Here is a 12,037-nt window from a genome sequence, read left to right as displayed (position 1 = left end):
TACATCTAGAATGAACATCTTTTAGATGTCAGTATCTATGGTTATGCTGAAAATCTTTAAATATTACAAATAATGTTTTTTGGTCTTTGGAATTGAAAATTCCATGGTAAGGTACCTAATGTATGAGTAGGGGAAGGAAGAGATAATAATTTACCAATAATGCATAAGAAGAAAACCAGTTAAGCACCATTGACAATTAAAAAGGTCATTTAAGGATTGTTAAATGCTAAGTTTAAATGTTTCAAAATAATATAAATAATTTTAAAATAATACAAAATTCATGGTGTTCTTGCTGTCATAGATTCTGCTAACAGAAATTCAAAATGATCAGTTCTGCTTAAAAAATAAAATTCAAAACTGCTTGTTCTCTGAGATAAAAGATCATTTGTTCATAAGCAAATCTAAATTTCCCTCTCTAGGAATGTAAGTTCTTGCAGTTATCAAAGAAAGAATATACATACGGAGCTGTATGTACACAGAAATTCTAGCTGGCTTGCTGCCACATAGCTGTGGTTAGAACAGTATTCCTGGTTCCTTTGCTTACTTTTGTAGGGACAAGCCAGTGAGAATCTTGTGGCCAAGACTTTTCTTTTGGCAAACCAATTTTGCTTTTCCTGTTCATCACAGACTTTCCCTTTTGGTTAAGTTTCTTTATCGGCTTTATTTTTGTTTCCTCCCTCAAACCTCCTCTCCCTTTTCTTTCTGCTCTTTTATTACTTCTCTTCCCCTCTTCCTCTGCAGGAGAAGCAGCACATGCAGCAGAAAATAGACACCATGACAAAAGAGGTGTTTGACCTCCAGGAGACACTTCTTTGGAAAGATAAAAAAATTGGGGTATGAGATGAAATTGGGCTTTGGTTAGAAGCTCACTGATGAGGACTACAATAGAATTTAACCTAGAGATTGAAAAAACCTGTCCTTTTGATTATTCTTGAGCATTTACACAGTATGAAAAATGAGTAAGTAGAAGATAGAAAGAGACTTCCATAGGAAAACCTGATGTCGTGCCTGGAAAGAACTCTTCTTTTCAGCCAACAAGTTTCTCTGTATTCCCTTAGGATTCTTTTTTTTTTTTTTTGAGATGGAGTCTCATTTTGTTGCCCAAGCTGGAGTGCAGTGGCATGATCTCGGCTCACTACAACCTCTGCCTCCTGGGTTCAAGTGATTCTCCTGCCTCAGCCTCCCTAGTAGCTGGGATTACAGGCACACACCACCATGCCCAGCTGATTTTTTGTATTTTTATGAGAGATGTGGTTTCACCGTGTTAGCCAGGCTGGTCTCTAACTCCTGACCTCAGGTAATCCACACACCTTGGCCCCCCAAAGTGCTAGGATTACAGGTGTGAGCCACCACAACTGGCCTCCCTTGGGATTCTTACCCAGAAACAGCCACAGGCATTCAATTCAAACTCTGTGGTTAACTCGATATCCTTACATTACAGGAATTTGGGTAAGAAGAGAGTAGTGGTGGGGAGAAAGTTATTAGCATCCTATAAATCCTTGGTGAATAAAATAGGAAGAGATTAAAATCAATTCAATTACAGAAACAGATAGGAAAGTAAGACTTACTAGGGTGGCTGTCTCTAACTATAACCACAGAACTCCCCCAAGTAGGGCCCAGATAAATGAAATGTCTTCATTGCTATTTTGCTAAGCTCTGCAGGTGGATTCCATGTACACCAAAAACTGGAGAAAATTCCCTCCAGTTCATTTCATGTGGCCTTTGATTGGCAGTCCCATCACCTGGCTGAGCTCTCTGTTCTGCAATAGGGGAACCACTTAGCCATAGTTGCCAGAGGCTTACCTTGTCAGGGAAGGGCAGAGGAAATAGAACATGTAAGAAAAGTCTTGTTCTGCTTAAGGTTAGAGGGGATAGGGAATAGTTGTTAAAGATCCCTGAGACCATCTCTGAGAGACAGGCCTGGATATGAAACCCTCTGGATCATACCCTCAGAACGTTGTTAGGAACATTCTGAAGCCCAGCCGGTGGTCAGCAGGATCCAGTCTTTTTCATCACTTCAAGGACCTCTCTCATTAATATATACATGGGAAGATTACATTACCTCTTAAGAGTTTGTAGGCTCATGCCTGTAATCCTAGCACTTTGGGAGGCCAAGGCTCGAGGATCGCTTGAGGCCAGAGGATTGCTTGAGGTCAGGAGCTTGAGACCAGCTTGAGCAACATAGTGAGACCCACCCTGTCTCTCCAAAAGAATTTTAAAATTTGCAGAGCATGCACCTGCCCCAACTACTTAGGAGGCTGAGGTGGGAGGATCACTGGAGCCCACAAGATGGAGGCTGCAGTGAACTATGATCGTGCCACTGCACTCCAGCCTAAGCAATAGAGTGATACCCTTTCTTTAAAAAAAAAGTTTGTAGACCAAAAATTTAAAGAACAAAAGCTACTTTATAGATAATTATCTGACATTCAAGTTGCTGATTATTAAAAATTCCATCTAAACCTAGAAAAGCCTTCTGGGGGATAAATCAATATATGTTTCAAAACATCTGTTAGGTGTTTTGAAATTACGATTTTAAAATTGAAATTTGAAGTTGGAAAGTGAAATTTAATTGTTGAACCATTGATTTGATTTAAATTTTTGCTTGGGAGATACAACATAAGATGTAAAAAAACATGTGGGACAAAGTAGGTCATTTTAAAATTTTAGTTAAAATCTGGTCACTATCTAGAATGGGCTTCTTTTAGGACTTTACATAATTTTCTTTAACACAGATCTGTAGGCCCAGGATTTCTAGCTTGTATGAGTGCCTTAGTATTTTCAAATGATAATCTTGGACCAGCCATAGAAACCCCTCAGATGTCTCAGTTTAAAATATAAATTATTTGGCTTTTATTTGGAGAATATTTTATTTTATTTTAGTATCCCTTTTTTGAGATGGAATCTTTCTCTGTCCCCCAGGCTGGAGTATAGTGGTGCAATCTCAGCTCACTGCAACCTCCTGGGTTCAAGCAGTTCTGCCTCAGCCTCCTGAGTAGCTGGTACTACAGGTGTGCACTACCACGCCCGGCTAATTTTTGTATTTTTAGTAGAGATGGGGTTTCACCATGTTGACCAGACTGGTCTGGAACTCCTGACCTCAAGTGATCGGCCCATCTCGGCCTTCCAAAGTGGTGGTATTACAGGCATGAGCCACTGTGCCCGGCCAGAATTTTAGAATTACATGCAGTCGTATGAAATTAAACAGGGCTGGGCATGGTAGCTCATGCCTTTAATCCCAGCACTTTGGGAGGCCAAAGAGGGTGGATCCCTTGAGGTCAAGAGTTCGAGACAAGCCTGACCAACATGGTGAAACCCTGTCTCTACTAAAAATACAAAAATTAGCTAGGCATGGTGGCACACACCTGTAATCCCAGCTACTTGGGAGGCTGAGGCATAAGAATCACTTGAACCCGAGAGGCAGAGGTTGCAGAGAGCTGAGATTGTGTCACTGCACTCCAGCCTAGGCAACAGACCAAAACCCTGTCTCAAAAAAAAAAAAAAAAAAAAAAAGAAGAAGAAGAAAAGAGAAGAAATTTAACAGAGAGATCCTGTATATTCTTTGCTCAATCTTCCCCAAATGTAACATCTTACAGAACTATAGTACAAGATCACAACCAGGGTATTGACCTTGATACAGTGAAGATACAGAACATTTCTATCACTATAAGGGATTTCTCCTCCTCTTGCCTTTTTATAGTCATAGCCTTTATCTCCCCTTCCCCTCCCAAACCCTGAGAACCACTAATCTTTTCTTCATTTGTGTAGTTTTGCTATTTTAAGAATGTTATAAAAATGGAATTATATAGTATATATTAACCTTTTGGAATTACCCTTTTTCAGTCTGTATAAGTCCCTCAAGATTAGTCCAAATTGTTGAATCACTAGTAGACTCTTTTTTTTTTTTAATTTGAAAAATTGTGCTAAAATACAAATAACATAAAATTTACCATTTTAACTATTTTTAAGTGTACAGTTCAGTGGCATTTAGTACATTCATGTTGTTGTGCTACTGTCACCACCATCAGAACTTTTTTATCTTCCACAGCTGAAATCTGTACCCATTAAACAACTCCCCATTCAGTCCCTTCTCCCAAACCCCTGGCAACCACCATTCCACCTTCTGTCTCTGTGAATTTGACTACTCTAGGTACTTCATATAAGTGGAATCATACAGTATCTGATTTATTTCACTTGGCATAATGCCCTCAAGGCTCATGTTGCAGCATATGTCAGAATGTCCATCCCTTTTAAGGCTGAATCATATTCCATTGTATGTATATGCCACATTCTTCTGTTGATATATCGACACATCTACCTTTTGGCCATTGTGAATAATGCTGCTGTGAACATGGGTATTCAAATAACTCTTCAAGACTCTGCCTTCAGTTGTTTTCGGTATGTACCCAGAAGTAGAATTGCTGGATCTTATAGTAATTCTGTGTTTAATTTTTTTGAGTAACAGCTATACTGTGTTCTGTAGCAGGTGTCCCATTTTACATTCCCACCACTAGTGAACAAGGGTTCCAATTTCTCCATGTCCTTGCCAATATTTGTTATCATAATACAGGGGCAGTGGTCCTCCCTTGACTTTTAAAAGACACATTTTCAGTATGGACAGTAACTACTTGTCTCTAGCTTCATTTTTAAGATTTACATTTAGTAACTTAATGAAGAAATATGTCCATTATTCCCAGGTTAAAGTTCAGTTCATTAGTGGTCTTGCCTCTAGCTCCACTGCGGTTCTAAACACCAGGAGCCCATGTATACAATAGGCGTATACAAAGAACTTGCATATCTCTATAGCCCAGCGTAAACTCACTTCCATTCTGACCAAAGATATTTGTTCCCCAGTACAATTATGTGGAGAATTAACCCTTTGCCCAAAAGTTCAGCCCATTATACACATCTTTTTGGCTTCTGGATGGTAGGATTTGAGGTTAGGTCAGGGATAAAGAATTATTTTGAACTCTACAAGCATGTACTTTTTACCCTAAAAAAAAATCTACTCTAGGAGCTATTGTTGTACACAAACGCAAGGGTAGTGGTTATATGGTCAGGTAATATGGAGGATTTTAGATCCAGCGTGAATACATTTGATCCAATGATAAGGTATTTTAGTAGTCTTCAAACTTTGTGGTGAAATGGGTGAATTTACAGGATGTATTTTATTTTCCCATCTATAATTATGGGAAGAGGAAATTAAAAAGTCCGAAGGTAAAAATAAAACCCAGTGCAATAAGATGTGGAAGAGGAGCAGATGTCATGTATATCATTTGCTAGAATTCCTAGTTTCAAATTGGCCTGTTCCTCAGAGGTCTTTTATATTCAGTGGTGTTGTTTATATAGAGCATGTGTGACAGTGATCATTTACCCACTTATATGTGGTGATACATGACATAACTATGCATGCAGATACCAGTAACCAAAAATACCTAACCCATAAAGACTAAAGTGACACTCAACATATGGGAAAGTATTGTTGTGCTTTGTTTTCCCAATGTTTCATTTATTACTAATGATTAATGTAATGGAGTGTTAATACTAGCTGGATGGTGCTGAACCCACATTGTTAATTCACAGGCAGACTTGAGACACATCATATAGTATGACTGTAAATTGTTGAAAAGAAGTCAGATATTGACATGGCAGTTTGGATAAGTAAAGAGTAGGATTTGCCCTATGGGCGCCTTTCCTAGCATCATCTGGGCTAACAATAAGGGAATATAATGTATCCTCCACAGGGCTGTGATATTTAAAAAACTAAGGGCTTTGGAAACAAAAACAACCAGATTCATTTTCTGATTTTGCCACTTAATGTGACTTTGAGCAAAAAATATAGCCACTCTGAGCCTCAATTTTCTGATCTGTTAAATGGGGATAATACAGGTACCTCACAGGATATGTAGAGGTTTCAAATACAAAATAACGTATAAGAGAGAAATTATATAAAATAGTGCCTGCCATATAATTTGTGCTATACAAATGGTAGTTGCTATCATCCCTTATTTACTTGATCCCTATTTGGTTGCAAAATAGGATTATGATGATTTTTTAAATTGCCCAACTATTCAGCTATCAATTTCTCAGCAATTCTCTGTCACACTTCCAAAGCCAGTGAACTGAGAGGAAAGTTACCTGTTGTAGTTTAACTTCTTGGATTAATGGGAATGCTGACAGAAGACATTAAATATATGAACAAAAATATGTGGGGAAAGGCTTTTTCAAATAGGCCAGTTATCAGATTCCTGCATAGACTACTTACTTTGGGTGTATTTTTAATTCTGGGTTATTTTCTTTTACAATAGATTTTATTTTTTCATAGTAGATTTTATTTTTCATCGATAACCAAAGTATGTTCCTGCTTCTGCATTGTCCTTAGCTGAGAGTTGTGAGATTAAGGGAATGGCAGGGAATTTACAAATGAAATCACCAGCCTGCTTCTCCTGAACTGTCCCTGCTATCTAGGCATTACAGGCAATGCTTTACCTTGATTTATGCCTCTGCCCTTGGGATGGGTGCTATTATCCCTTCTGTTTTTCAGGTAAGGAAACTGAGGCATAGGATGGGTATGTGCCAGGACCCAAAAGCCTGATTCTGAAATCCATATTCTGTAACTCTCCATAGCTTGGCTGTATTTATTTTGTCAGTGTTTTGTTTTTTCACATTTTGGGAATATAACAGAAAGCCAATGAGTCTCAGTTATATTTAATTAAATGGTCAGAAGTTGATCTTTGAATTCTTTTGTAGGTTAACTATTTTGAATTAAGTGGTATTTGAGTATTTTGCCACACTACTTGGAGAACAATATACAGCCAATATTTAATTAAAATATCTTACATATAATAGTTATTTTTATTCCAGAACTATTTTTTTTTTGAAAACTCAACTGTATTATTGAATAAACTAGTTTAGTTAAACATGAAATGTGGGGTTCTTTTTGTTCACCAAATAAAAATGTACTGAGGCAGTCAGTAAGGAAAGCTTTGTTTTACTCTGGCTGCTCTCTTCATCTTCCTTTTCCTGTTTTATTTTTTTTCATTGACTGGAAAAGAAAGATTTATTTCCCTGCTTGATGTGATTAAACATGTTTTGCCAAATTGATGCATGAGAACCAGTTTCTATGAGAACTCTCTTCTGGAGATGTATATCCATGTAACTCTGTATTTCCTCCCATATCTGACTGCTTGTTTCCAATCTTTTGACTGCTTCCTTGCTTTTTATGCTTTTATCTTTGCTTATTTGAATTAGGTACTTCTCTGCTACCTTTCACCTGCTCTTTTTCTCTGCCATTGTTTCCCTTGCTACCTTACCTAAAACCAGGCCCTAGAGAAACAGAAAGAATACATTGCCTGCCTTAGGAATGAGCGGGATATGCTCAGAGAGGAGCTGGCTGACCTGCAGGAGACAGTGAAGACGGGAGAGGTATGTTAGCATTAGCCTGGAGTTCAGGTCCCTCACTGCTTTACTCACTGTCTTCCTTCTTTTCATCCTGCCATCTTTCCTAGCCCAAATACAAACTACAATGTTTATTCCCTAATCCAGATTTGGTAGGTTTAAGCTATTTCTTCCACAGAGCTATATTCCATGTAACTGATTCTAACCAGATTTTACCTGTAGCAAACATGTATTGTTGCAGAGTTACCTCACAGAGCTTACTGTTTCCATATGGGCCTTTTGTGATGATGGGTTTTCCCCCCTTGCAGAAACATGGCTTAGTTATAATCCCCGATGGCACTCCCAATGGTGATGTCAGTCATGAACCAGTGGCTGGAGCCATCACTGTTGTGTCTCAGGAAGCTGCTCAGGTCTTGGAGTCAGCAGGAGAAGGGCCATTAGGTAAGATACTGGTTGCTATCTTGACTTGGATTAATGTTACCCTATTGGGTTTTCTGCTTTTTCATATCCCAGCTTGGAAAACAAAAACAGCATAAGGGCTGTCTGAGACTCAAGTAGACGCTTAACCAGAAGAATCTGGGCACATTGGCCCATTTTCTTCGGACATCCTTGGCCTTGGAAAACCAGCATCTGTGTCATTGTAAGGCAATAAGTGTAACTGTAAGGCCCGTGGATGGAAGTACTATGGGCCTATACGCATTGTTTTTTACTTAACTACAAACTTTTCTGCAAAGAGATAGTCTAGTATACCTGTGCTAGGGGAGCAGTAGGCTAGCAGGAGACTTCTCATGTGTGCTATAAGTTTCTCATCCTTGGAACATCTGGTTTTATGTTCCACTACTTACCCCAGGGTTCTGTACCTCTTTTCTACCACATTTCTTAAGCCAAGAAACAGATGACCAAAAAGACAGATATGAGAGAAGTATGACTTCCAGAGCAGGGCTTCCCAGACTCTTAAAGTCTAAACCTCTTAAATTTAACCCTTTGAGAATCTGACACCTCTCTCCAGGAAAAAACAAAGTTGCTGACACCTCTCTCCAAGAAACCAAAGTCACCCATCTATTGACCCCACTAAGAAATCTACTCTAGAGGAAGAAAAACGGCACAGATAGATACTGTATCATTAGCTCACTTTTATTTTTTAAAAAACAATCTTTTTTCATTTTTCATCTTGTTTTCATATATGTGTAAGCTTCTTAGAGGAGTGAGAGATATAAGTGTAAAGCAAACTGAAAAACATTTTAAAAGTTAGTAAGCACATTCTCTAATGTGGAGCATTCCAGAAATGTGATTGTAAGGCACTTTGAATAAAGCAAGATGCTGGGTGAGCAAGAGAGATCTGGAGAATGGAACAAGAGTCTGGCTGTAGGCAGCCCAGGGTGTTTCCCTGCTGTTGTTTCCCTCGTCTGCAGGTCCCAGCAGGCAGACCTGCTTGAAAGGTGCAGAAGAAACCAAAATCTGTATTTGGCTGTGACCCTCATCATTTACAGAGGGTAGTGGTCAGTCAGGTGTCAGCTGCTTTTTTAAGTGAACAATGGTGTCTCCTCAGCTGAAGGGGCCTATTTTAATGCAGGCTTGGGAAGAGTCAAATCTCCATAGGCCAGGAGTGAACCCTGATGCTGCTACCAAGCCGCAGATCCACCCATGGATGCCCACATTTTTTTTTTTTTTTTGAGGCAGAGTCTCACTTGGTCGCCTAGGCAGGATTGCAGTGGCGCGATCTCAGCTCACTGCAACGCGCAACCTCTTATCTCCCAGGTTCAGATGGCTTCCTGAGTAGCTGGGATTTACAGGCACCTGCCACCATGCCCGGTTAATTTTTGTATTTTTTTAGTGGAGACGTGGTTTCACGATTTTGGCCAGGCTGGTCTCAAACTCATCTCAAGTGATCCACCCAACTAGGCCTCCCAAAGTGCTGGGATTACAGGCGTGAACCACCGCACCTGGCCCAGCTGCCGACATCTTGGAGTGGGTCCCCTTCCCTCCCTACTAGCTTTTGGGGACTTCGCTTCTTCCAGCATTGTGCTCCTCTCTTTTCTCTCCTCCAGCTTCCTTTGCCCAGTCCTGCTCTTACCCCATCTTCTTTCACATATTTGAATCTCTCCCGCTAAGGGCTTAGCCTTTGGGAGCACACTTGACATTTGAGTTGTCTACTAGTGAAAGCTTGAAACAAGGAAATGACCTCCTTTGTACTTCAGTTTGTCTTTAAGTGGCAAATCACTGCTGTGGGGAACAAATGTTGCATTTGGTGCCCTGATAAGTATCAGTTGTATGGAAATACGTTTTAGAGGGTTAAGAACTTTTCCGTAATGCTATTAACACCTTTATTTCTTTAGATATTCAGAGCTGTAAGTAATGTAATTTATCAGATAATATTAGCTGTTTATGAGTTTGAAAATTTTTTGTTTATATACTACATCATCACATATTTAGTTTACGATCTTTTTCATTTGTTTTAGATGTAAGGCTACGAAAACTTGCTGGAGAGAAGGAAGAACTACTGTCACAGGTAAAGGCATTCTTAATGGAGTGTAAAATAATTTTAACGAAGTTACATGGTAAAATACTAGCTAATTGAAATGTTCATTAAAAAGAAATATGCTTATTTCAAACATCAGCACTCAAGTGAGATTTGAAGGATAGATAATTCATATTTTACCTCTGTTATTTTCTGTTCTTAAAACATTTTTTTAAGGACACATAGTTTAAGGAGTCATATGGTTTTCTACAAAGTTTGTTATGAACACAGCAATCCCCTGGCCTGGCTTCTCTGTCCTCACCCCTGACCATTTCTGTTAAATGCTTTTAGCTGATTCTTGTGTGCTGTCCTTGTATCTCTGTGTAACATACTTACGTTGCGTCTTGATTGTTCTGCTTCAGGCATTCTATGTTGACATCCTTTTATGGAAGATGAGGGTTTAGCTGTTTTTCATCCTTTGTCCCTGCCACACACACACATATTTTCCACTCCCAAATCCTCCTAATAAAGGAACGGTGTAATTCCAGTCTGCTTGTGTCATTAGGACCCTCTAAACTCTACTCACAGTGGAGCCAGGTTGCATTCTAGGATCATCTCCCTTGGAACTATTAGTTTCCTCTAAGTTAATGTTATGGTTTTTCTTTGTATTTGCTTGGTTTTCTATCATCAATTTAACCACAGACTCTCCAACAGTAGATTAAACCCACTCAGTATTTTCAGATGCATCTGGCATTCTTTCAGTTCCAGTTTGTCGAATCTTGGTGCATCTGACTTGTCCCTTTCTAAACTAATGGCTTGCTCTCTTGGTACATAGATGTGGTCACCCTTCATTGGCATCTGGGGATTTTCTTTGCATGTGATTTAGGTTGGGTTCCCTTTTTCCGGTATCTCATGTCTTTCTCCTTATTTATTTTCTAGTTTTGGTACATCTTCCAGTAGCTTCCTGAGAAGAGGGTTTGTGGATTGTTAATTTTTCATGACCTTGCAGGCCTGAAGATGTCTTCATTCCACCCTCTTACTTGATTAAAATAGTTTGGCTAGGTAGAGAATCCTGAGTTGCCATTGTTCTCCTTAAGATTTTTTAAAAAGACATTTCTTCATTGTGCTGTGACTTCAAGTATGGCTGTTGAGTTTTCATGAACATTTTGAGTTCTGATCTTTTCTGGTTTGTGATCTATTTTTCTCCTCTTTGTAGAAGGTTGTATCCTATTCTCTTTCTCTCTAGTGTTCTGGTGTAATTTGAAGATAGCAATGTGATTTGAAGTTTTCATGTGTGATGCTGGGCCCCTGTCAATTCTAGGAGCTCCCATTCTTTAGTTCTGGGAAGATTTCTTGAATGATTTTGTTACTGATTTTTTTCCCCTCCCATATTCTGTGTTCTCTATTTTGGAAGTCCTATTCAGTCATTCAACAAATGTTGAGTGAGATTCTATTATTTAACATGCACTATTCTAGGCACTGGGATATTTCAGTGAATAAGTTAGTTTAGAAAAAAATTCCTGCCTGAGGGACATTCTAGTAGGAAGACATCAGACAATAAACAGTATTATATGATATGTTAGAAGGTTTGTGTGAATGCGTTTACGTGTTTCTCTGGCTACTTACAGCTGCATAGGGGCAGGCATGGAGTGAGTAGAGAGCTAGATTTTACCAGGAAAGTATTAATGGGGCAGGAGAGGTAAGGGAGTAAGAAAGAAAATTATTATAATGATAGACCTTGAAATTAAACTGGATGAAGAGGATTCGGGAGATATTCAGAAACACATCAAGGTACAGTAGAAAGAAGATGTAATCTGTAGATTAGTGGTACTAGTGTGGTTGAAGGGTTGTTGGAATTTGAGTCTAGAGAGAAAGACCTAGAAAGATGAGGAATGGTGGTTAGAGAGAGGATACATGGAACTAAATTGTATAGGGATTACAATTGTCTAATGATAAGATCTAGTATATGATTGTGGGAGTGAGTAGCTGAGGGCAAGAAGGGATAGATGGCAAGATCCTTGGAAGGGAGGTGGGTTAGTCCATTTTTTGCTTGGCTATAAAGGAATACCTGAGGCTGGGTAATTTATAAAGAAAAGAGGTTTGACTGGGCGTGGCAGCTCATGCCTGTAATCCCAGCACTTTTGGAGGCTAAGGCAGGTGGTTGAGGTCAGGAGTCGAGACCAG

General features: G+C 39.2%; 1 protein-coding gene across 50 annotated transcripts in view; it reads left to right on the top strand.

Moving 5' to 3' along the window:
- Positions 1–12,037, top strand: part of LRRFIP2 (LRR binding FLII interacting protein 2) — a 128,322-nt gene that overhangs the window by 107,794 nt on the left and 8,491 nt on the right. For 42 of the 50 annotated variants that reach the window (XM_077992118.1, XM_077992116.1, XM_077992103.1 and 39 more), the window contains 4 exons: positions 742–834; positions 7,321–7,422; positions 7,704–7,836; positions 9,855–9,904. In XM_077992118.1, coding sequence (XP_077848244.1) covers positions 742–834; positions 7,321–7,422; positions 7,704–7,836; positions 9,855–9,904 — 378 coding nt within the window. The remainder of the gene's footprint in view (positions 1–741; positions 835–7,320; positions 7,423–7,703; positions 7,837–9,854; positions 9,905–12,037) is intronic. The other 8 variants (XM_077992123.1, XM_077992121.1, XM_015131394.3 and 5 more) reach the window with 1 other exon arrangement.

Source organism: Macaca mulatta, chromosome 2 (genome assembly GCF_049350105.2).
Source record: "Macaca mulatta isolate MMU2019108-1 chromosome 2, T2T-MMU8v2.0, whole genome shotgun sequence".
Lineage (NCBI taxonomy): Eukaryota > Metazoa > Chordata > Mammalia > Primates > Cercopithecidae > Macaca > Macaca mulatta.
The sequence above is the reverse complement of the archived record's forward strand: the minus strand, read 5'-3'. Positions and strand labels throughout refer to the sequence as shown.